The sequence below is a fragment of the Podarcis muralis genome, chromosome 1 (assembly GCF_964188315.1).
Source record: "Podarcis muralis chromosome 1, rPodMur119.hap1.1, whole genome shotgun sequence".
Lineage (NCBI taxonomy): Eukaryota > Metazoa > Chordata > Lepidosauria > Squamata > Lacertidae > Podarcis > Podarcis muralis.
Genome location: NC_135655.1, coordinates 15,981,000 through 16,002,534, shown reverse-complemented (window position 1 = coordinate 16,002,534; position 21,535 = coordinate 15,981,000). Strand labels below are relative to the sequence as shown.

At 42.9% G+C, this 21,535-nt stretch overlaps 3 protein-coding genes across 10 annotated transcripts in view; 2 read left to right on the top strand and 1 right to left on the bottom strand.

The window, feature by feature from the left end:
- The first annotated feature begins 26 nt into the window (after window positions 1–26).
- On the top strand, window positions 27–10,398 carry ZNF839 (zinc finger protein 839). 6 transcript variants are annotated; one of them, XM_028706268.2, is made up of 8 exons: window positions 29–415; window positions 2,048–2,962; window positions 3,926–4,156; window positions 5,518–5,610; window positions 6,229–6,372; window positions 7,192–7,329; window positions 7,638–7,752; window positions 9,473–10,398. In XM_028706268.2, the coding sequence occupies exons 1-8, from the start codon at window positions 65–67 to the stop codon at window positions 9,919–9,921; spliced, it is 2,436 nt and encodes an 811-aa protein (XP_028562101.2). In that variant the 5' UTR covers window positions 29–64; the 3' UTR covers window positions 9,922–10,398. The 6 variants fall into 6 exon arrangements, with proteins under 6 accessions (XP_077780069.1, XP_028562268.2, XP_028562187.2 ...); XM_028706183.2 differs by having other exon boundaries at window positions 7,638–7,758; XM_077923943.1 differs by lacking the exon at window positions 9,473–10,398 and having other exon boundaries at window positions 27–415; window positions 7,192–7,340.
- A 1,269-nt stretch (window positions 10,399–11,667) lies between these two features.
- On the bottom strand, window positions 11,668–15,883 carry CINP (cyclin dependent kinase 2 interacting protein). Its single transcript, XM_028706558.2, has 5 exons — window positions 15,775–15,883; window positions 14,493–14,652; window positions 14,155–14,281; window positions 12,768–12,888; window positions 11,668–11,995 (listed from the first exon to the last, which is right to left on the bottom strand). The coding sequence occupies exons 1-5, from the start codon at window positions 15,779–15,781 to the stop codon at window positions 11,793–11,795; spliced, it is 618 nt and encodes a 205-aa protein (XP_028562391.2). The 5' UTR covers window positions 15,782–15,883; the 3' UTR covers window positions 11,668–11,792.
- Window positions 15,844–21,535, top strand: part of TECPR2 (tectonin beta-propeller repeat containing 2) — a 52,153-nt gene continuing 46,461 nt past the window's right edge. For 2 of the 3 annotated variants that reach the window (XR_013391767.1, XM_028705787.2), the window contains exons 1-3: window positions 15,844–15,935; window positions 17,085–17,213; window positions 19,778–20,025. Coding sequence is in view for 2 of the 3 variants with exons in the window: in XM_028705787.2 (XP_028561620.2) it covers window positions 19,798–20,025 (228 nt within the window). In the remaining variant the exon portion in view is untranslated. Of the gene's footprint in view, window positions 15,936–15,971; window positions 16,258–17,084; window positions 17,214–19,777; window positions 20,026–21,535 lie in introns of those variants that run through there. The other variant, XM_028705876.2, reaches the window with a different exon arrangement.

Genomic DNA, 21,535 nt, shown 5'->3' with positions numbered 1-21,535 from the left:
CGCGGTAGGGGCGGGGCTTAGGGAGACTTCCAACCGTCTCCCCTGACAGGAGCTACTCGCTAAGATGGCGGCCTCTGAGGCGAGCGGGCTTGTGGACCCGGACTCGGCGCTCGGCCTACAGCAGCCGGGCGAGACCTTGCCCCTTGGGAAGCAAACGGGGAGACCCGTCTCCGGGAGGTCCGCGGGCCGCCGTATCGCCGGGGCTGCGGCATCGCCTCAAGGGCGGGAAGCCTCTTCTCCTGTAGCCCAGGACGACGGCCGCGCGGCTTCTCATCCCCACTTCCCGGCTCGGGGCTTCTGCTCAGCGACTTCCGCCTCGGCTTCGGCGGCCCCGCCGGTGTCCAGTATCCCGCATGACGCGGCGCAGCGGCTGCAGAAGGTGCCCCGTGTCCCCGCCAGGCTGCTGCCGCCCAAGGTATAAGAAATAAGCCTGTGGGGTTTGTGTGGGGATTTTTCGTGAGGGGTGAGGGGGATGGCTGATGCTTAAGTCGTTGTTGTTTAGTCGTGTCCGACTCTTCGTGACCCCATGGACCAGAGCACGCCAGGCACTCCTGTCTTCCACTGCCTCCCGCAGTTTGGTCAGACTCATGCTGGTAGCTTCGAGAACACTGTCCAGCCATCTCGTCCTCTGTCGTCCCCTTCTCCTTGTGCCCTCCAACTTTCCCAACATCAGGGTCTTTTCCAGGGAGTCTTCTCTTCTCATGAGGTGGCCAAAGTATTGGAGCCTCAGCTTCAGGATCTGTCCTTCCAGTGAGCACTCAGGGCTGATTTCCTTAAGAATGGATAGGTTTGATCTTCTTGCAGTCCATGGGACTCCCAAGAGTCTCCTCTAGCACCATAATTCAAAAGCATCAATTCTTCGGCGATCAGCCTTCTTTATGGTCCAGCTCTCACTTCCATACATCACTACTGGGAAAACCATGGCTTTAACTATATGGACCTTAAGTCGTAGAATGGTTAAATCGCTGCTTGTGGGGCAGAGGGCTGCTGCTATTTATTTATTTAATAAATTTATATACCGCTTTTAATCCGAAGATCCCAGAGCAGCTTACAACATAAAAACACAAAATACGTATTATTATTATTATTATAGAGTATTGTTAAGTATTTGGTGTTTTTATGTTGTAAGCCGCTCTGGGATCTTTGGCTGTAGGGTGGTATATACTGTAACTATAATAATAAATTAATATAGGATCACCAAAGTGCTGCTTTACATGGAGGTGAATAGTTTAGTGTCCTCTGATTGACAGAGAGAGCACTGGAAACGTAAGGTGTCTTGGGAGGAAAATAAATTCTGGATCTCCTGTGTACAAGGCAGGCACGCCTTTGAAGCAGTAGATTTACCAGAGAGCAAGGTAAGCAGTGCTTATCCATCACAACCTCGCCTGGGGTGGAGCTTCCCCAAAGTTGTGAACTTCTTTGGGGAACATCACCAAAACTTGCTTAGCTCCGACACCCTCCAGCCCCCCATCATGCCCAGGACACCCTGCCCCCCCTCCTGCCCTCCTCCACTACTGCTTTCTGCCCATTCTAAAGATGCACAAGCATCTGCTCCCTCTGCTGAACTGAGGGGTGCACCATAAAGAAATGAAAGGAGATTCCCAACTTTCACAAATCCTGTCAATTAATTTCCCATGGATGGGATACCAACTGACCAAGCCAGACTTTTACCCAGCAATCTGCTTAACAATAGCAGGTCAGTTAGTTAGCAGTTAAAACCACATGATTTCTCCCCTTCCTGCCCTTGATCTCCTTCAGGTCACTATTAAAAATTTACTCCACTCCCCATAAAACCTTAGCTTTAATCCTTACAACGATATGACCAGTAGATAAACGTGTATAATAGTAGTTTCCGGAGTATGCAAGCTAGAGTTTTTTGGTTTTTTTTTAAGTCAATTGTGCTACAATTCCGACCAATCTTGACTGTGTTTACTTGGATTAAAAGAGACTTTTAAAAACTAGTGTGTCTAGATCAGTTTCATTTTCAAGAATGTATAGAAAACCTTATATGACTTTGTGCTTAAACAAGCTTTATTTTTTCTTACAGTCATTGGAAACCATCTGTGTCCAAGTACAGCCAGAACAGAAAAAAGAGAAAGAAAGATCAGAGCTGTCTCTTGCAGCAATTCAAAGATCAAAAAATGTAACTCTGAATCAGCCACTTGAGAAAAATTCCAGGATTGTAGCACTCAGTGTTATTAACCCACATATTGCTACAGTGCCTAGACCACAGCAATTTTTGTTATATAAATCTTCTGAACCTACCCTTCAGCTGCTTCTGCAGAGACCTTTACATCCTCTTGGACAAGTTTCCTCAGGCAAGATAACACATGAACTACTCAATGGCCTTGCTGTCAATGGACAGAAAAACATATCTGTTGCAATAGCTGCTTCAGATTCACCAAATGTTACTCACACCCCATCTTGTTCAGCAAATTCATTCACAAACCACGAGAAGAAGTACAAATACAGAGCTAAAAAATCTCTAAAAGTGAAAACTCGTTCTGGGCGGATTTCAAGGCCTCCCAAATATAAAGCTAAGGATTACAAATTCATTAAAACTAAAGATTTGGCTGACTGTCACCAGTCTGATTCTGATGACTATGCTGACCTAAGTCTAGAAGATGATGAAGGAGGCGGCAAGGAGAAGGAAGTGTGCTCCTTATTTGGTCCCTTGAACTATGACCTGAAGCCAAAATTGTTTAAATGTCAAAGCTGTGAAAAATCCTACATAGGAAAAGGAGGATTAGCACGGCATTATAAACTTAATCCAGCTCATAGGCTGGAAGAATCTTCACAATCTTCTCCTATAAATAGACAGTTGCTGGAGTGTACTGGGCAGACAAGTTGTGAAAGTGTACATCAGATGCTTTCACCACCACCAATTAGTGCCCCTTTAATAAATGAAATTGGATCAGCTGTAGGCTTGAAAAATAATCTTCCTATAGAGAATAAGCAACAGGTAAGAGGAATATATATATTTCTATTTCAAATTATCCAGGAAATGGTCAGCTAATGCCCTCTGCCTTTCCAGAGCAAGCTGGATCTCCCTTAGCCACTTATCTAAATCCAGTTCATAGCTACAGGAATCTATACAATAGGCTTCACTGAATGGCATTGCTGGGATATTTTAAACAACTGCACTATAGACACTTCTAATTCTAAACGCCAGTAGGTCATTAAAGTTAGACAGGAGAAAAACAGGTTATGCCATTCTTATCCCTACAATATGAAGAGGGAATTAGTCTGGGATAGAGGCTGCTGGTAACGTTTAAGTATTTAATGGACAATCTATTCTAAAGGCAATTTCTAATCAATATTGGGGAAGCATACCATACAAAAAATCCTTTTCATGAATGGCATTTGTCATATGAAAGCAATACAGTATTGTATTGATACATGCATGTCTTAAAAGATCTTCAAATACTGTGAATTATTGGTCATGATTACTGGATAGATAAGGTAACTGGTGTAAAAGTGTTGCTAGTTGTCACATTGCCTTCCTCCTTCTGAATTGCAAAATTCATTTTGAAGCTTCCTTGCAAGGAGCAAGCAAATGAAAACTGCTTACCAGCTGCAGTAATTCCAGAGACACCATTGTTTTGCCTTGTTGCTCTATCAATGCTCCTTACTGTGTCAAAAAGTAGGTAGTCCTTGTTTCTGGAAGTAGACAGGGTTATGTGAAAATAAATCCTAAAACAGCAAAGTTAGCAGCACATGCAAACCATAATGATGTGACATCACGGTGCATTAAAGGTAGGAGAAAAGGAATTTGCAATCTTCCTTGTCTTGAAGTGACATGTGGGAAGTATATGTGCCTTTTAACTCAGTTTTATAGGATAATGTTAGTATAATGATTCCAAACTGAAAAATTAATACATAAAGTCAAAACTGTTTAAAGCATTCTTATGAACATTTTTTAAAGTCTTCTACGTCTACAGAAGATGGAAAGTTAATAGAACATCAAAACACCGATTTATTGTATTTGGGTCCTGGAAGACCCCGACAACCAAGAAGGTGTGGCCGACCAAAGACAGCTGAAAGATCAAGGTATTCTGGAAGATATAGCAGACGCAGTCAGTTCTCTTCAAAGTGTCTTAATAATATGTCAGCAGAGCACCACAGAATATTTAGAAGGAAAGCTAGGCTAAAAGAGGTATGGTTCCTTTTCACAATTGTTCGTGCTCGCTTGTCTAGTGATAGTTTCTCCATTAGGCTACAGTGCTCACAATACAATCTTAAGCATGTTTACTGAGAATTGGGTCTCAATGAGCTCAGTGGGACTTACACCTTGGTAAAAATACTTAGGATTGTGCACCTAGAGAGGCCTGGACATTTCCCTGCTTCTGAACTATCTGGCCCTCTGGATTCACACCAGCCCGTCTCCTCACCCTCCTTGAGTGACTTTGCCTAGCTGCAGATAGGTAGCCGTGTTGGTCTGCCATAGTCAAAACAAAAAAAATTCCTTCCAGTAGCACCTTAAAGACCAACTAAATTAGTTCTTGGTATGAGCTTTCGTGTGCATGCACACTTCTTCAGATATTTGCCTAGCTGGAATGTGTTGTTGTACCTTAATAGTACCTTACTTACTTGAATGGAGAGATATGTGTGTGCATGTGTGTTGAAACCTATGACTTTTGTGTAGTTGGAAAGAGATCCTACAGTACAAAGTAAAAAATCTTAACCACTTTTGCCAGCCGCCCTTGCCACCATTGGTGCATGGCTTCAAGAACGTTGCTCATGAGGAAATGCTGCTCCAGGATTGACAAAGGTTCCCCATCCCTTAGTTAGACTCATCCATTTAAAATGTTTTGATAACTTGAAATGGTGTCTCAGTTGGGCAACACACATTCCTGAAATTATTTTTGATATAAGTATAAAATGGGGAGATGGCTGGTGCTATCTTATAAGAACTATCCTTTTCTCTTCAAGCAGGAGGAAATGTTTCTAAGGGTGCCTGCTGCTTCATCTAAGAGGAAGCATGCTTTTCTCATCAAAGCTATTTATACAAATGTGACCATTTATGCAGATTCAACCATTTAAAACTCCTACAACTTATTTAGTTATCTGGTGAAAGACTTACTATTTTTTCTTTCAGAATCTGCCAGCGAAGATTCTACTTGGTAGCTAGCCTTTCATGTAGTAAATGAGGCTTTGGAAAGGCTCTCTTGAAAACTTGGATAAAGTGTCTGCCCATGGCAAAATAATCCAATTGTGTGTGCTTCACACAAGTTGTACAGGTTTTCTGCATTAGTTTTGATCATCTCCATGCAGGAAGAATGTTGTGTGAGGTGGCCCCTAGATATAACTGCTGGGATTTAAAAATTGAATTTATTCTGGCAATGACTCTAGGAACTGTCTCATAACATTGACACTTCTCAGTGATTTATCTGTTTTCTATAATAAATTGCTCAGATATCATGCATTTTTCTTTGTTCATTTCCATGTATTTAGACTTGGCGTTTTAGCGATTTGACTTTATGGCTTCTCTAAAGAAATTATTATGGTCTTTAATAGCTGATTCAGCAATGTGCCAATGAAGATTTTATGGAGCTGGCTCTTCCACGCTTTACAACACTTGTTACTGTATCTGAATTCCTATTGATGAAGGTAAGATACAACTTGCAAACTTAGTGTAAATGCACAAAATAAATGAATAATAAATACTATCTGCAAATGTGCATTTAATTTCCTATAGTCAAACTCATGCAGGTTTGAACAAAAATTGGATGAAACCAGATTAACCAGGAGGAGTACAAGGAATTACATGGTGGAAGATTGAAGAAGTGGGACACATCACTTTCCTTACCCTATTTGAAGTTACAGTTTAGGGGAAAGTCAACAATTTTTTCACTCTTTATGGAAATATAGATTAGTACAGTAAGTTATTACAGTGAGATATTTTTCTCATAACAGGTAGATAGGAGTTATGGTTCTTAACATAATCTTTCTGGACCTTGAACCACAGCCTCTGTTGTCTACTTTTCTTAACTCCACAGTCCCTACTTCTCCAGACTCTGTTTAACATAAGATCAACGACAACTGGATGGACTGACAGCTCTGATCCAAACCAATGTGCTCACAATAGGGGACTTGCTGGAGATGTTCAAATAGTACTTTCTGCCTTTAATCACCTGTCACTTGTTTGTTTTATAATAGGCTTGAATGATACTTATAGCACGTGATTGTGAATTTGCTCATATTCATGTAGCTTTTGTTACTAAACAGGTAGAAAAAAATTATCCAACCAAAGCACTTTTTCCAGAAGTATACCGGGAATTTGAAGAGCTGCACACTATAGTAAAGAAAATGTGCCAAGACTATTTGAGTACTCCTGAATTAAACAACCCTCTGGCAATAAAAAACCCAAAGGTATGTTGGGTAGTTCTGTGTGTGGCTGTGAAACAAGATCCAGTAGCTAAACTGAGTGCAGCAGGTGAAACTGAACACATTTTCTTTAAAAGGAGGAGTGTGAAGATAAATAGCAAATACTGAAGATAAGCAGAAATTAAGTACATCTTATTTTATATTTGCGCTTCTATCTTTTGCTTTTAGGCCTACTTGCTAAGATCAAATATAGTACCTTGGAGTAAAAAACTATCACCACAATAGTTAAATAACTTTCCGCTAAAGCAGCTTTTAGGGACGCGGGTGGCGCTGTGGGTTAAACGACAGAGCCTAGGACTTGCCGATCAGAAGGTTGGCGGTTCGAATCCCCATGATGGGGCGAGCTCCCGTTGCTTGGTCCCTGGTCCTGCCAACCTAGCAGTTCGAAAGCAAGTAGATAAATAGGTACCGCTCCGGCGGGAAGGTAAACAGCGTTTCCGTGTGCTGCTCTGGTTCACCAGAAGCGGCTTAGTCATGCTGGCCACATGACCCGGAAGCTGTATGCTGGCTCCCTCGGCCAATAAAGCGAGATGAGCGCCGCAACCCCAGAGTCGGTCATGACTGGACCTAATGGTCAGGGGTCCCTTTACCTTTAAAGCAGCTTTATTTACAAACATGATACTCAAAATATTAACAAAGAAGACTTGGTAAGGTCTAATAAAACCATCCTCAAAATAATGAAAGCAGGTACATCCCCTGCTGACTTAACGCCTGTAAATAAGAATTTTGAAATAATGAAATTTACTGTGAATAAATTGTGTATTACTGGTCTAGGACAAAAATATTGTGTCTCATCTTTCATAGGTGGCTGAATCTCTAGGAATTATAGGCAGTGATCTTGAAATGCAAATGGTTCAAACAATAGAATCTTCACCCGAGTGTATTAAAATTGCTGATGCATGTGTATGTACAGAGATTCTGGGACAGAAACGAGTGACTGAGGTATAAAATAGGTGAATTCTGCCACATCAATAATACTGTACAAACCTTGTAGCATATTTAATTTTTCTTGTGCTTTTTTGCTTGTATGTGTCTTGCTGAAAATAAGCTGTTGCATATTTCATCTTCCATACAAAATTGGTCTTTATATAATAAAGCAAACCATACTTTTTTGGCATAAGTTCATTCACTTGGATTCTTGTGTGGCACAAAGTGCTGCCAAATGAACAGAGCTTTTTAAAATATTGGAATAATTTTAAAAAGTTGATGTTTGATAAATAGGCTGGTAAGTTTATTTTCTCTCTCAACAGGGTTCAGATGAAATGTTGCCATTTGCAAAAAAGATCAGAGCTGAAAATTTGTTAGAAAGTGTGACTATCAGTTCAAGTCAAGGTGAAATAAAGGAAAGAAGTCCTGCATATGAAGGTAGTGGTATGTGAATTCTAATATCTCCACTCTCTCCTGAAGATAAAATTACGTGCAAATAGCTAGGAAGCTGAAAGAGTACAATGACCCTTTAAACTAGTGGTATAAGTCTAAAAATAATGTTGAGTAGGGAGAGGGAGAAAGGAAACTTAGCTAAAAATTTGCTGTATCCTTCACACTTGCATTCTCCTTAAGGTACTTAATGTATAGGTTTTCCAAAAGTTGTTTTTTTTCTTTATTGGTGATTTGAATCCAGATTTCACTAAATGAATGTCAATACTGCTGTTTTAGAAACATGAGCTTAAAGCCCCATGGGCATACAAAACTAACTATACCTTTGTTTAGCTCTCAACCTATATTGGAAGGAAATGTGAGTTAATGCAAGTATTTATTAGTAGTAAATACTCCACCACCTGGCTACTTTCAGGGATAAATGTTAACACTGCCAAGCAGATTTTTTTAAAAAATCTGTTGCCAAAGTAGAAGCTGTTTGTTTATTCTATTATACTACTTAATGCTTAATATTATACTTAAACAGCTTAATTTTTAATATGGGTAGCATATACAGTGGTACCTCGCAAGACGAACGCCTCGCAAGACGGAAAACCCGCTAGACGAAAGGGTTTTCCGTTTTGGAGGCGCTTCGCAAAACGAATTTCCCTATGGGCTTGCTTCGCAAGACGACAGCCCATAGGGAAATCTCCGGGACAGCGGGGAAGCGCAGCGCGTCTTCCCCACTGTCCTCGGACCTCCTCCGAAGCCTGGCGGCAAGGCGGGGACACCTCCTCCCGCCGCCGCCGGGCTTCGGAACGATGCCCCGATGCTGGGCGGTGGGGCGGGAACCTCTCCCCCCGCCGCACGGCATCGGGACGATGCCCCGATGCCGGGCGGCGGGCGGGAACCTCACACCCCCGCCGCTCGGCATCAGGACGATGCCCCGATGCCGGGCGGCGGGGCGGGAACCTCTCACCCCGCCGCCCGGCATCGGGACGATGCCCCGAAGCCGGGCCGCGAAGCCTGGGCGCGCTGATCTCAGTGCGCGCAGGCTTCGGCATGCCGGCAACTCTCCGCAAGCAGCGGCAGAGCGCTGCTTTTGAAGGCAGGCGGGGGGGGGGAGTGAAAGTCTTTGTCCCCCCTGCCTGCCTTTAAAAGCCCTCCAGGGAGAGCGGAGAAACGCGCTGCGTTTTTCCGCTCTCCCGGGAAGGCAGGCGTGGGGAGCAAAGACTTTTGCCCCCCGCTGGCCTTCAGAAGAGGTCCAGGACCTCTTCTGAAGGCTGGCGGGGGGCAAAAGTCTTTGTCCCCCCTGCCTGCCTTCCCAGGGGCTTTTAAATCGCCCCGGACAGCGGAGAAGTCCTCCGCTGTCCCGGGGCGATTTTAAAATGCCGCCCGCCAGCATTTTAAGATCGCCCCGGACAGCGGAGAAGCCCTCCTTCAGAAGAGGTCGGGGGACAGACTGTCTGAAGTCGGTTTCCCTAGGAACGCATTAATTGATTTTCAATGCATTCCTATGGGAAACCGTGCATCGCAAGACGAAAAACTCGCAAGGAGAAAAAACTTGCGGAACGAATTAATTTCATCTTGCGAGGCACCACTGTACCACAATCGGGTGGTATATAATTTTTATGAAATAAATAGTTTATAAAACACTTGCCTTTTTGTCTGTTTTGAAAAGCATGCATGTAAACTGAAGTTTTGTGTTTTTTAACTTGATTTTTTTTAGGTTTCCCCCCAGAACAGAACTGCGGAGCAAACATTTGCACCGGAAATACATTACACCAAAAGGAGCGCCACAAATCACATGAACTAGAAGCTTCAAATGAGATTGCAGATACAGATCAGTTCCTGCAAGGGAAGGCTGAGATCTTACAACCTTCAAGTGTATCAGGGTTGGATTGTTCAGGCTACCTGTTCTCACGGAGTGAAAGGTTGCCACTTGCCAGTTCAGAAAGTTCACAAGAAAAGATGGTGGCTGCGTACTCTGGTTGTAATGCAGCAAACGGACTAAGTGTGTTTGAGATTTGTAACTCCACAGCATCAAAAAAAGCTAATCAAAATCCTTCCTTGTTAGTGCATGAAGAAAGCAATCATAATGAAAAATATCAAGAATCTCAGGAAGAAGCGAGGATTTTGTCATTAATAGATTGTGAACATCCTAGGGTATCTGATTAAGCAAAATCTTCCCAAATTAGTAACATGGCAGTAGCTAATCCACTTAGGTCTCAATGAGATAGCGTTTCTATATGATCTTAGAAAACTCATTGACAATCGATTAAAAAGATGACTGGATGAGCTAGAAACTCTTCTCTAGGGATATGAAATAGTTCAGGCTTTGCCTCATCCTGGTGCTGCTGTCTTTTTCAACCAGTGTTGTAACCAAATTGATGATCCTGATATGCACTTACACATTCAAGTTCTTTGGAAAGTACAGAGGCTCTTTTAACAACATTGTTCACACAGAGAACTTGCTCGGAGTAAAGCCATTATGAAAATATATGGGGTTTTTTTTAAAAAAAAACAATTTCTTAAAATGTGCATTTTTGTTATTAAATCTTAATTTTCTGCTGCTTGTGAGCTTTGTGCAATTACAACTAACATGACTGAAGAGTAACTAGAATTCCAAGTAAACTGCACTGTTTACCAAACTGATCTGTTTTTTGGACACAACTTATTACCAAAATTACGCTGCTATTTGATTATAAACGGTAAGATCAAGAACCAGCTCATTGGTAAGAATCTTTTTATAAAATTGAGAATCTGTGCAAACAAAGGTAATGGCATTCAGTGCTGGATATCAAACTGTAACTGATGGTTTATCTAGTTCAAATTAAAGGTACTACATATACTATCCTTGACACCTTGGGTGTGTCAGGTCATTTTGATGTTTTGAACACAGCAGCTGCTCTAAAGCTGCTAAGCATAGAGAGATTGTATTGCAGTCAGTTACAAAGTGAAAGCTTCAGTCTGGTAAGTAGGTCACTTTCATATTTAGATATTATTATCTGGAAGAGTGGGCCTTCATGTCCCAGAGATGAATCCAATCCCCCAACATACAGACTTCAGTCACAGACCTCAACGAGGCTGTTCAGATTTAGATACTTTCCCAGAGTAGCGGCAATTCTAAAAAGCATATGCCTCTAGGCACAACCTGAGCTGAAATGGTAATGTAGCATTTGCCTAATGTTAACAATTTTCTGTTCACTAAGGTAGAAATGCAAAAAGTGCCTAATAGCCATTGGTGCCTGAAAAAAATGGGCCTGGCAGCTAGGATTCTGAGAAGGGCAGGAGGCTGTTAGTGCTTTGCCCCTTGTATATGTTTCCTGAAATCCCCAGTGCTTTCTGTGCTGTCATGGCCTAGCAACAGAGGCAAGGATGGGCCTTTATGGGATTTACATATTGGCCTCGTAATCAAAGGCATGTGTTAACTTTTCTCATAGCCCTGGTGAAAGATCCAGCTACAGTCATATTTAGATTATAAATGAGGAGAGAGTGCTGGTGCACTCAGGTACTCCTAGCAGGCTTTCCACAGGCATATAGTTGGCCATTGAGAACAGTATGCTTGACTGGATAGACCATTGGCCTACTCTAGCAGGTTCCTCTTACACTCATGGTGTGAAAGTTCAGACTTTAAAACAAAAGAAAAAGGAGTTCCACTGGATATTGAAATCTGTGAAAGCAGATTTTTAGAGATCCTAAAGTTAATCAGAAGACAGGAGTGCCTGGCGTGCTCTGGTCCATGGGGTCACGAAGAGTCGGACACGACTAAACGGCTAAACAACAACAAAGTTAATCAAGCTCTGTTTTAGAATTGTTTTGATTCTATTATTTTACAAAATTTATATAAATCTGGATGGTACTAAAACCTCTTAAGTGGTTTTGTTTGTTGTAATCCCAATATAGGACCTGCTAGGTAGATACAATCTTACAAAATAAAACAGACTTTATTAAAAAGTTGGAACTATACAAAAATAAACACAATGCAATTTATATAATGTATTAGCAGTGCAGTTCAAGGCAAATGCAACTTTATAAAGTAGGAAAGGTTAGACCAGCCTGTGTCCTGTTTCCAATAACATGCTTTCTAGTAATACTTGGCTGGTATTCTCAATGTAGGGCTGGTATAACCATGAGGACAAGTAGGCCATCAGGAGATCTTGGTCAGCGGTATGAGCAATCTCTTGCACAATAGTTTGCTTGAGTTTTAGTTCCTTTGAGTACATGTTGAGGAGCTTTCCAGAAACTTCATCTGAAACAGAAAAATTAAATCAAGAAGTAGCTCTGGAAAGACATAGGCATTCCGAATATGGCTTAGGACAGCAAATGAAGAAAAGAACGTGCACTAACTTTGTCCCCACCCTCCCCTCAATTAGATGCTGTGTTTCCTAGCAACTGTCTGCAGTGGGAAAACATCATGTACCCCTGTGCACTTTGAAAGCCTGATATATTTTTTCAGGGTTTCAAAATGCATAGATGCAGCCATGATTCCAGGAGGCTTCTCTGCTGCAGACGGTTTGATAGGGAACACATGGCGAATGTGGTACAGCTACCACACCCTCAGAGTGCATACTCTCATATGTATTAACGAAGCCATAATTCAGAATGCCTGAGTAGTGCTCAGATTTTGCTTCATATTACAAATGCTGAACATACTACATTGCTAGCTAGATTGCTTGCCTATAGTTTTTAAGCTTTAGAATTAGTTAACTCATCTTCCATCCCTCAAGTTCCATATTTCTCCTGCTGTGCAATTTTTAAAAAGCTTATCTCGTTTCAACATACGGAATTCTAGGTATTGATGTGGGTTGATGATGTGGAGCATTCTCTCCTGAGAGCTATAGTTGCCTTGCAAATTTGCAATTCAAGCAATATAAGCTAAATTTAATTTCTTTAGCTCACAGTATTTCACTCTCATTTTCTCATATATATATATATATACACACACACACACACACACACACACAAAAATATACTTCAGCAGAAAGAAATAGCAGTATCTCAGAAAAGAAGAATTTACTTACAGAAGTAAGGAATGGGCCATGTGTGAAAGAATGGTGTCTTCTGATCTCCATGATATGCTTCTAAGTCGCAGATCCCTTTAGTAGTTGAACATAGTTTTTCCATTTTCTGTTGTATTTTTGCCTAACAAAGTTTTAAGTGTCTGTGTAAGAAGCTAATATTTTGTAACCAACAGTACAATCCTAACCATGTCTATTCAGAAGTCACATTGAATTTTATGTTGGAACTGCCCTGAAATCTTCAGACGAAGAGCGATATACAAATTTAATAAGCAATAATAATTACAGTAATAAATACCATATTTATGTGAATCTAATGCACCTTCAAATCTAATGTGCACCTCAGTTTTCAAGACCTTAAAACCAAAAAAAGTACAGTAGTACCTCGGGTTAAGAACTTTACCTCAGGATGAGAACAGAAATTACGCTGCAGCAGCAGCAGGAGGCCCCATTAGCTATAGTGGTACCTCAGGTTAAGAACGGACCTCCGGAATGTATTAAGTTCGTAACCAGAGATACCACTGTATTTGCTATGTCTGTGTTTTTCAAGCTTGCAATTGAATCTAATGCACCATCAAATCTAATGCACACTCTAATTTCCATGACATAATTGGGCCAAAATGGTACACATTACATACGTGTAAATAATGTAATAATAACAATAAATGTGTTTTTGTCCTGAAGTGGCAATCCTAGTCCCACCTACCTGGCCTAACCTCAACTGAATTCAATGTGACTTGTTTCTGAGTACACATGAATATGACTGCAGCTTAACATATGTTCTATCTGTGTAGGCTACTCAATCCCTACTTTCAGAAACTTCACAACCAGGGAACTTTTATTACAAAGACTGGATAACTGGATTAGAGACAAATCACTAATTAAAGTATTCAGTCAGTACTGGACTAAAATTAATAGTTCTCAAAGGGCATTTTTCACAACAAAACATTAAGAACAGCTTCAGTTCTCCCTTCTGAATGTTTTGCACAGAAGAGATTCATTTTTCATTTGGTTGATTGCTCCATTAGGTAGATTTGCATATAATTCTTATACCCTCTCTTGTGAAGGGATGTTGTCTTGAATATTCATGGAAAACATTGTTGAAAAGAAGACCTCTAGATCTCCCACCAGTGGCTATGGCCTCTCCCTCTCCACAACAAGGGTTCAGAAACTGTCCAGGAGTTTCATTTAGGTGGTCTGCAATGTGTCCATAAAAATACAGTTAAAAGTCACACAGCATCTAGCAGTGTGTGTTATGATTGCTACAACTTGCAGAAAAATCTCTTAACTGGTCCCCTGGGCTGGGGAAAGCTTTGGGAACCACTGATCTATAGGAGGATGGTGGAAACAGAAAAATGCAGTGGGGGTCTTAATAAGAGAAATAGCGTACCATGTTTTCAAAAGTATCAAGTAGTTCTGTACAGCACTCCTCCAATTCTACATTGTAGTCAACTGGTCGTCTTCCGGACTCTGAAGCAATATTATCATGTTCTATTTCCAACTTGCCGTCTTTGCACCTAAAGAAAAATATCATTCACTGTACATAATAGAAGCTCTGTTCCTCTGACAACCCCTACCCCTTGTTGCCTATAATATATAGGGTCAACTGTAGTCAGTGCATAATGCAAGGTAAATTGTTACATTCATATCATGCAGATTTTAAAAAGTGATGGCCTAAGGTAATAAATTTGCACTGGAACCATCGACAAGATCTTTCAATATACTTACTCTGCAGAAATTTTGATGTTCACGATTTTGGTGGCAGTGGTAAATCCCTTATTATTCAGAGTTTCCCACTTCATCATTAAATTATGCCAGTCTGCTGCATTATCTTTAATTTTTCTTGCACTGATGGATAATACAGGTGTCTTGGGAGTTGAGCCTTTGGCTAATCAAAAACACAACAATAAAACCCTTTAAATAGGAAGAGGGAAAATATCTATGTGAGACATTTTAGACTGCTGGCGACATTTTTTTTATAATGTAATAAAATAAAATAACAACCCTATTCTTATTGTTTTGTGAAGTTTCAGCCTCTATCTTCATCTGGCTCTTTGCTTCAAACCTTCAATAAGAGGTTTTATTTCACTGATAGAAAACCGACAGGTCTCTGCCCACTGCAACACTCTGCGCCTGCCCATTGCCCATCACCCAAACATGTGAAGATGACCACCCAACCCAAGCGGGAGCCGGGATTGTAGTAGCATCGCAGGATCATCTCACTTCCTTCGCAACCCCACAACCAGTTCCCAAAATTCACCCTTCTCCCTGCTTCCGTTCAGAAACAGCCTCTCTCAACTCCCGCCACGGCTGCCTCACAACATATCCAGTGCTGGATTTACCCATAAGCTAAACAAGCTATAGCTTAGGGCCCCTGGGGGCCGCCAAAAAATTTAAAGGAAAAAAACCTGGATGTACATTTCCAAAATATAAGATAAACAAATAAAATAAAACCTACACACAGCAACAGTGTTTTGTGTTGTGTAGGCTCCAAGGATGGGCCCCGCCTGCTAGCCTGCTCCCTAAAATATCACTGGTTTGCTCATTTCTATATATAGGGTGCCTACATTCTGCATGTGCAAATGGCTTTAGATCCCTATTAGGTTCATAAATTACTATATAGCATATATTCAACACAAAAAAGCGACCATTTGTTGTTGACAAAAGACAGCTAGACATATAAAGGGCCCCATTACCTTCAGTAGCTTAGGGCCTCATCAAACCTAAACCCGGCCCTGAACTTATAGTTCTGAAGTCGGAGGCCAACCCTGCCTCCAGTGGCGGGGAGTTCCACCGTCCCGCCACCCTTTCATCTTCAGCTCCATCGCACGCCGCCCCCCCCCCATCCCAGTCCTGGTACAGTATTACTTGAGAGCGAGGAAAAAACTGCTGGGTTGTGGCGACCCCCTCCCCATGCGCCTTTCTCCAGCAACCGCTTTCCCCGGGGCCTCCTTCGCTGAAGGAGGTGCAGGCCGCGCTCCCGCCCGCTGCCTGGGGAAGAAGCGCTTACCGGCCATCTCCGCCGCCACCCGAGGCCGAGGCCGCTCCCTCCCCTCGGAAGTGCGCTCACGTCCGGCTCCGCCCAGCTCCGCCGCCCAGCGCTGGAGACCCAGCGCCGCTGGGCCTGGGGGCGACGCGGGAGCTCAGGCCCCGGCCGTGGCCCCTGCTGAGGTGAGGAGGGCAGCCTAGCGCGGCGGGGAGGCGGGGTGGGAGCCTCCTGGCTGGGCGGCCCTCTCTTCTTCCCTTCCCTGGCTGCAGGAGGCGATAAGAAGGACGCTCACCGTCCGGAGAACCCCCTTTTTACGCATTCCTTCCCGGGTTTCCCTCGAGAGACCTGGCGCTGGAAACACGTGTCGAGGCTCCGTCCTGACGAGCCCTGGGCGGTTGGTCGGCTTCTCTGCCCGCCAAGGCGCGCACAGAGAATGAGGCTTGCCTTGAGCATCTCTTGCGGGGGTGAAGCGGGGGCGCATGTTTGGGAACCGCCGTGTGCTAGGTTTGTTTACCTTCTTTAGTATAGTATTTCGGCCGCCTGTCTGCCTGCCTGTAATCTTGTTTGGTTCATGCTTCAGGTGGGGTGGTTGGGCTTCCCAACAGTGCTGATTATTACTCTATCGATTAATGGGATCATTTAATTCTGCTCTCTTTTATCACTTATGGGTTAGAATTGTCACTCTGCATTGAGGAGGAAGGACAAAAATCCACCCAGAAGTTTTCCCTTCTCCCATTAGTCTTGTCTTGTCTGTCTTTCTTTCTTTCTTTCTTTCTTTCTTTCTTTCTTTCTTTCTTTCTTTCTTTCTGATTTGTGCTTTCCTCTTCATGCCCTTCTTAGCAAAACAAATAATACAACTTCTAGACGGCATTAAAATGGGGGTCGGTGGGAATGCTATCTCTTTAAGCAACTCCTCTCACTGCTGCACAGTTTGCAGAGTTAATATTGCAGCACCCACCCTTAACAGCTCCTGGGTTCCTGAAATGAAAACATATTCCGAGAAGCTTTTCCATCCTAAATATCTGTAGCTAGGAAAGTGGCAAGGATCCTGATACTTGAGCTGTGCATTTACTAATTCTGCAAGCTGCAGATGTTGGCACAGCTACCTTGTAGCCCAGTGTACTTCGGTTATTTACTTTTTTCACTGTTCTGCCTGATGCCTGTTGAATTCTTCCTTGGACAAATCATTTATTTGTTACAAATGTATGCTTTTGAAAAAGGTAGCTCCCCTGGGACCTGGTTTTATGTTCGTTTAAAAAGCAAAACAGTTGATGCTGTCCCTTCAAAGTGATTTAATGGTTTCATTATTTGAGCTTATGTTACTTCAACAGGAGGATAACACACATTGTTTTCCAAAATTGTCGTCTGCAACAAAGATGTATCCTGCCTTAGGGTCGTGGACTGAATGTGATGAACTGGCTGCTTAAAGCCATAGGATTCTTCGATGGAAGACTAGTAGAGTGAGTGCACCATAACCCTTGGTTTTGACATGAAATTTAATATTCTGTTTTGAAAAAAGTACCGGTATCCGAAATTTATTGTAACCTTAGCTCACGAAATAGAAGTTCCCTAAAAACTCTTAAGCGCACTGTGTTAGCAGAGCTTAAGCAATCCAGAGGGCTGTCACATGAGAACTGGGTGTGGAAAATTAGCAAGACATTCACTTTGACCTTTAATGGTGCCTAATTCCAATGCTGGTTCTTCCCTGTGCGTACATAGGCAGGTAAATGACAGCTGGCCACCCCATGTTCAGTGATGAACTGCATTTGGGTTGTACATAATTTTCTACACTTAAGGCAACTTTATAATGTATGAGGAGGTCTTCAATGCATATTTAGATGTCAGTAGTAGGAGTAAATCATATGACCCAATGCAAGAGGGATGCCAGGATTTAACTAGACTTCCCCCCCCCCCTTCTCCACTATTAGCAAGGGACAATATTTATTTGGAATTTTTACTTTCATTTTATCTCAGAAGTGCCTTTCGAAAGAATACTAGTTTGCTCAGCTTCTTTTACTTGTATGTGTGGCTTTTACTTGTTATGGTCTTGAGTGCTTGCATAGACATTAATTCTGCATAATTTCCTGTGGTGGCAGAGATGGAAGCATTGGCATTGGCTTGAATGGACAGGATTGCTGATCTAGCACATAGTGGCTATCTTTGCATGTTGTGGCAAGCCATAGTTAATGGTTTTCTGTCAGCAACACACGTGACTTCCACATCACTCCTCCCCAAGCATGACTGGGAGGAACAAACCATGATCCCTGACTTACCGCATTTTTTGCCCTATAGGACGCACCGTCCCATAAGGCGCACCTATTTTTTTGGGGGGGGAAATAAAGGGGGGAAAATTATTTCCCCCCCAGGCGCGGGGCTGGGGCGGGGGAAGCTCGAGCTTCCCCCGACCCCAGCCCCCAAACAGGCAGCTCTCTGTAAGCCGTGGGAGCGCTCCCGCTGCTTGCTGAGAGGTCCGCGAAGCCTGGACGCGCTGAGCTGAGCGCGGGCAGGCTTCGGCATGCAAGCAACTCTCCGCAAGCAGCAGGAGCGCTCCCGCTGCTTGCGGAGAGGTCCGCGAAGCCTGGATGCACTGAGTTCAGCGCGCGCAGGCTTCAGCATGCAGGCAACTCTCCGCAAGCAGCGAGAGCCCAGCGCTGGGTTCCCGTTGCTTGCGGAGAGGTGTGCGAAGCCTGGAGAGCGTGAGGGGTCCATGTGCACTGACCCCTCTCGCTCTCCAGGCTTCAGCGAAAGCCTGCATTCGCCCCATAGGACGCACACACATTTCCCCTTCATTTTTGGAGGGGGGAAAGTGCATCCTATAGGGCGAAAAATATGGTAGTGTTACATCCAAGCTGAGTACCATGGTTTGTTTTGCTCCAAATAAACCATGATGTGAAACCAAGGGTTGTTCTTGACTTACCATTCGGTGTGGGGATGGGGAAGAGATTTGGCACTAACATTAAGATTCACTGTTACACTGTTACATCTTTGGATCAGCCTCTTAGAGAGTATTTTTGTTTTTAAACTGTGTGGGTTTTATAAATAGGACCCAGGGCACAGAGGGAATCATGAATTTTGCATTCTGTGGGAACATTCCCCAATTGTAGTGATGTTAAATCAGGGGTCGGCAAAGTTTTTGTGGCTTGGGCTGGTTCACTGTCCTGCAGACGCCGTAGTGGGCCGGGGCACGCACACATGCATGCATGCGCAAACACTATTTGCAGCTTCCCATTGGCTTCAGGAGCTTCCTGCAGCCAATGGGAAGCCAGCCAGCATCACGGAAGGCAGTCCCCGCTCTGCTCTGTGCCAGCTTAGCGTGGCGCATGGGAGCCGACTGAGCAGGCAGTGGGGGTCCATGGGCCGGTTAAATGACTCCTTTAGGTTGCCGACCCCTGTGTTAAATGAAAGACAGGAATCTTGTGCATCAATTCACACTGCTATTCGCTGTCCGAGAGCTTGGTTCTGGAGGAGAAGAGGGAAGCTGGGTAAAATGCATGTCTCTCATCCCTAGCTTATTGAAGCAAAGCTCCTTTGTAAACCACAGTTCGAAGTTGGCTTATTTCTGCAAACTATTGTTAAGGCTAACCACAGTTGGTCTGGCTTTGAATGTAACTGAACCGCAGTTAATGGAAGTGAATTTCTTTCTACAAAATATTGAGGACACCAGTTGGCTTTCATCAGTTTTGGGAGACAGTGGAAGAGTGTTGGAACATTTGCAACTAATTGCTTTGTGTTCTCCTTTTCATAAGTTGAAAACCTTTGTCATGCATAAAAAAGAAATCACAAAGTGTTGTTCTGGGTTATGAGACACAAAATGTTATACAGCATAGGCATTATGTTAAGCCAACTAGTTGCAGATCTGTGATGCAGTAAGTATTATTATTAAACTTTTCATGAGGGAGAAAAACCACTTTTCCCCACCAGCATTGTACGTACTCCCAGTTGTATAGATACTAAGGGTGGCCGCTGAAATAAATACTCCTTGTTTTCATGGGCTTCAGGAGTACATGCAGTTTATCTTTTCCAGCCTCTAGGTAGCACATACAGATGTTTGCCATGGCATCGGCGACTCCATCGTTTACCTTCAAGGAGTTCTGTCCCTTGTACTATCTTCTCAATGCCATTCCTACAAAGATCCAAAAGGGATTCCGTTCCATTGTGGTATACCTCACTGCACTTGACACTAATGAGGACTACATCGCCGTGGGCAGCAGTATTGGAATGTTGTATTTATACTGCAGGCGCTTGAACCAGATGAAAAAGTACAATTTTGAGGTATGAACCAACACTTAACAGGACACCTTCATTTTTAAAAAGGTGCGATGAAGCTTATGCCTTGGGTTTTGTCAGTTTTAGCATATTGAAATGTGCAGAAATGTAAAGCTATAGAGTTGGTTAACTTGAGGAAAAGCGGTTGCTCTGGCTGTTGCTAAAATTAGATTTGTGGTCTATAATTATTTTATCTCACACAGCATGATTTAGGGGTTTGTTCTCAATTCTATATACTTGCTTCTCAGTGAGGCATTCTGTTGTTCAGCATCTGTTTATTTATATGCTGCTGTTCCACTAGAGATAGACCCCATAGTGGTTTGCAGGGCATAAGGAAATGAGAGCTGTAATATATCGCAAAATATAAACGTTAGTACATCAATCAGAGTTCAACAGCAGTTTCATACCATATAGATTGCAACAACATAATATCAACCTATTTTATTTATTTATGCTATTTGTTTATTTTTTATACTGCCCTGCACCTAGGACTTGCCGATCGAAAGGTCGGCGGTTCGAATCCCCGCGGCAGGGTGCGCTCCTGTCGTTCGGTCCCAGCGCCTGCCAACCTAGCAGTTCGAAAGCACCTTCGGGTGCAAGTAGATAAATAGGGACCGCTTACTAGCGGGAAGGTAAACGGTGTTCCGTGTGCTGCGCTGGCTTGCCAGAGCAGCGATGTCACGCTGGCCACGTGACCCGGAAGTGTCTGCGGACAGCACTGGCTCCCGGCCTATAAAGTGAGATGAGCGCACAACCCTAGAGTCTGGCAAGACTGGCCCGTACGGGCAGGGGTACCTTTACCTTTATACCCAAAGATCTCAGGGCAGCTCACATAAAATATCAAATACATAAAATCAAAACAACAGCAACCCAATAACCCCACCCTCAAAAAAAGAGCCAGCATTTTAAAAAGGGTATAGGATGTAGATCAAGTCAGGCAAAGGCCTGGTTAAAAAGAAATGTTTTTGCCTGGTGTATATTGAAGGCGCCAGGCGAACTTCCCTGGGGAGAGCATTCCACAGATAGGGAGCCACTGCAGAGAAGGCCCATTCTCGTGTTGCCATCCTCTTGACCTCTTGAGGAGGAGGCACACAATTATAATTCATATTGATATTTCATTTATTTGGAAAAAATTATAGACCACGCTTCATCACAAAATTCTCTAAGCATTGCACATGCTAAAATTGCCAGTAAAACACAGCTAAAATCCACAAAACTATTTAAAAAATACATAAAATAATTATAAATATAACACAAATTAAAATCTGTCACTATGTAAAAGCAACTTTAGGTGACTAAATTGTATGTTTGGGTAGACTTGCTGAAATATAACAGTTTTCAGCAGGCATCTAAAACAAAATAGTGAAGGCTCTTGTTTAATTATCAGCAGACAGGAAGATTGACACCTTATATATGGTAAACAATAATTCATATAGCATATCAAAAAATTCACACAGCTGATAAAAAACAGGTAATAAAACAGTTTGTTGCAAAGTCAGCTATCAACACATTCAAT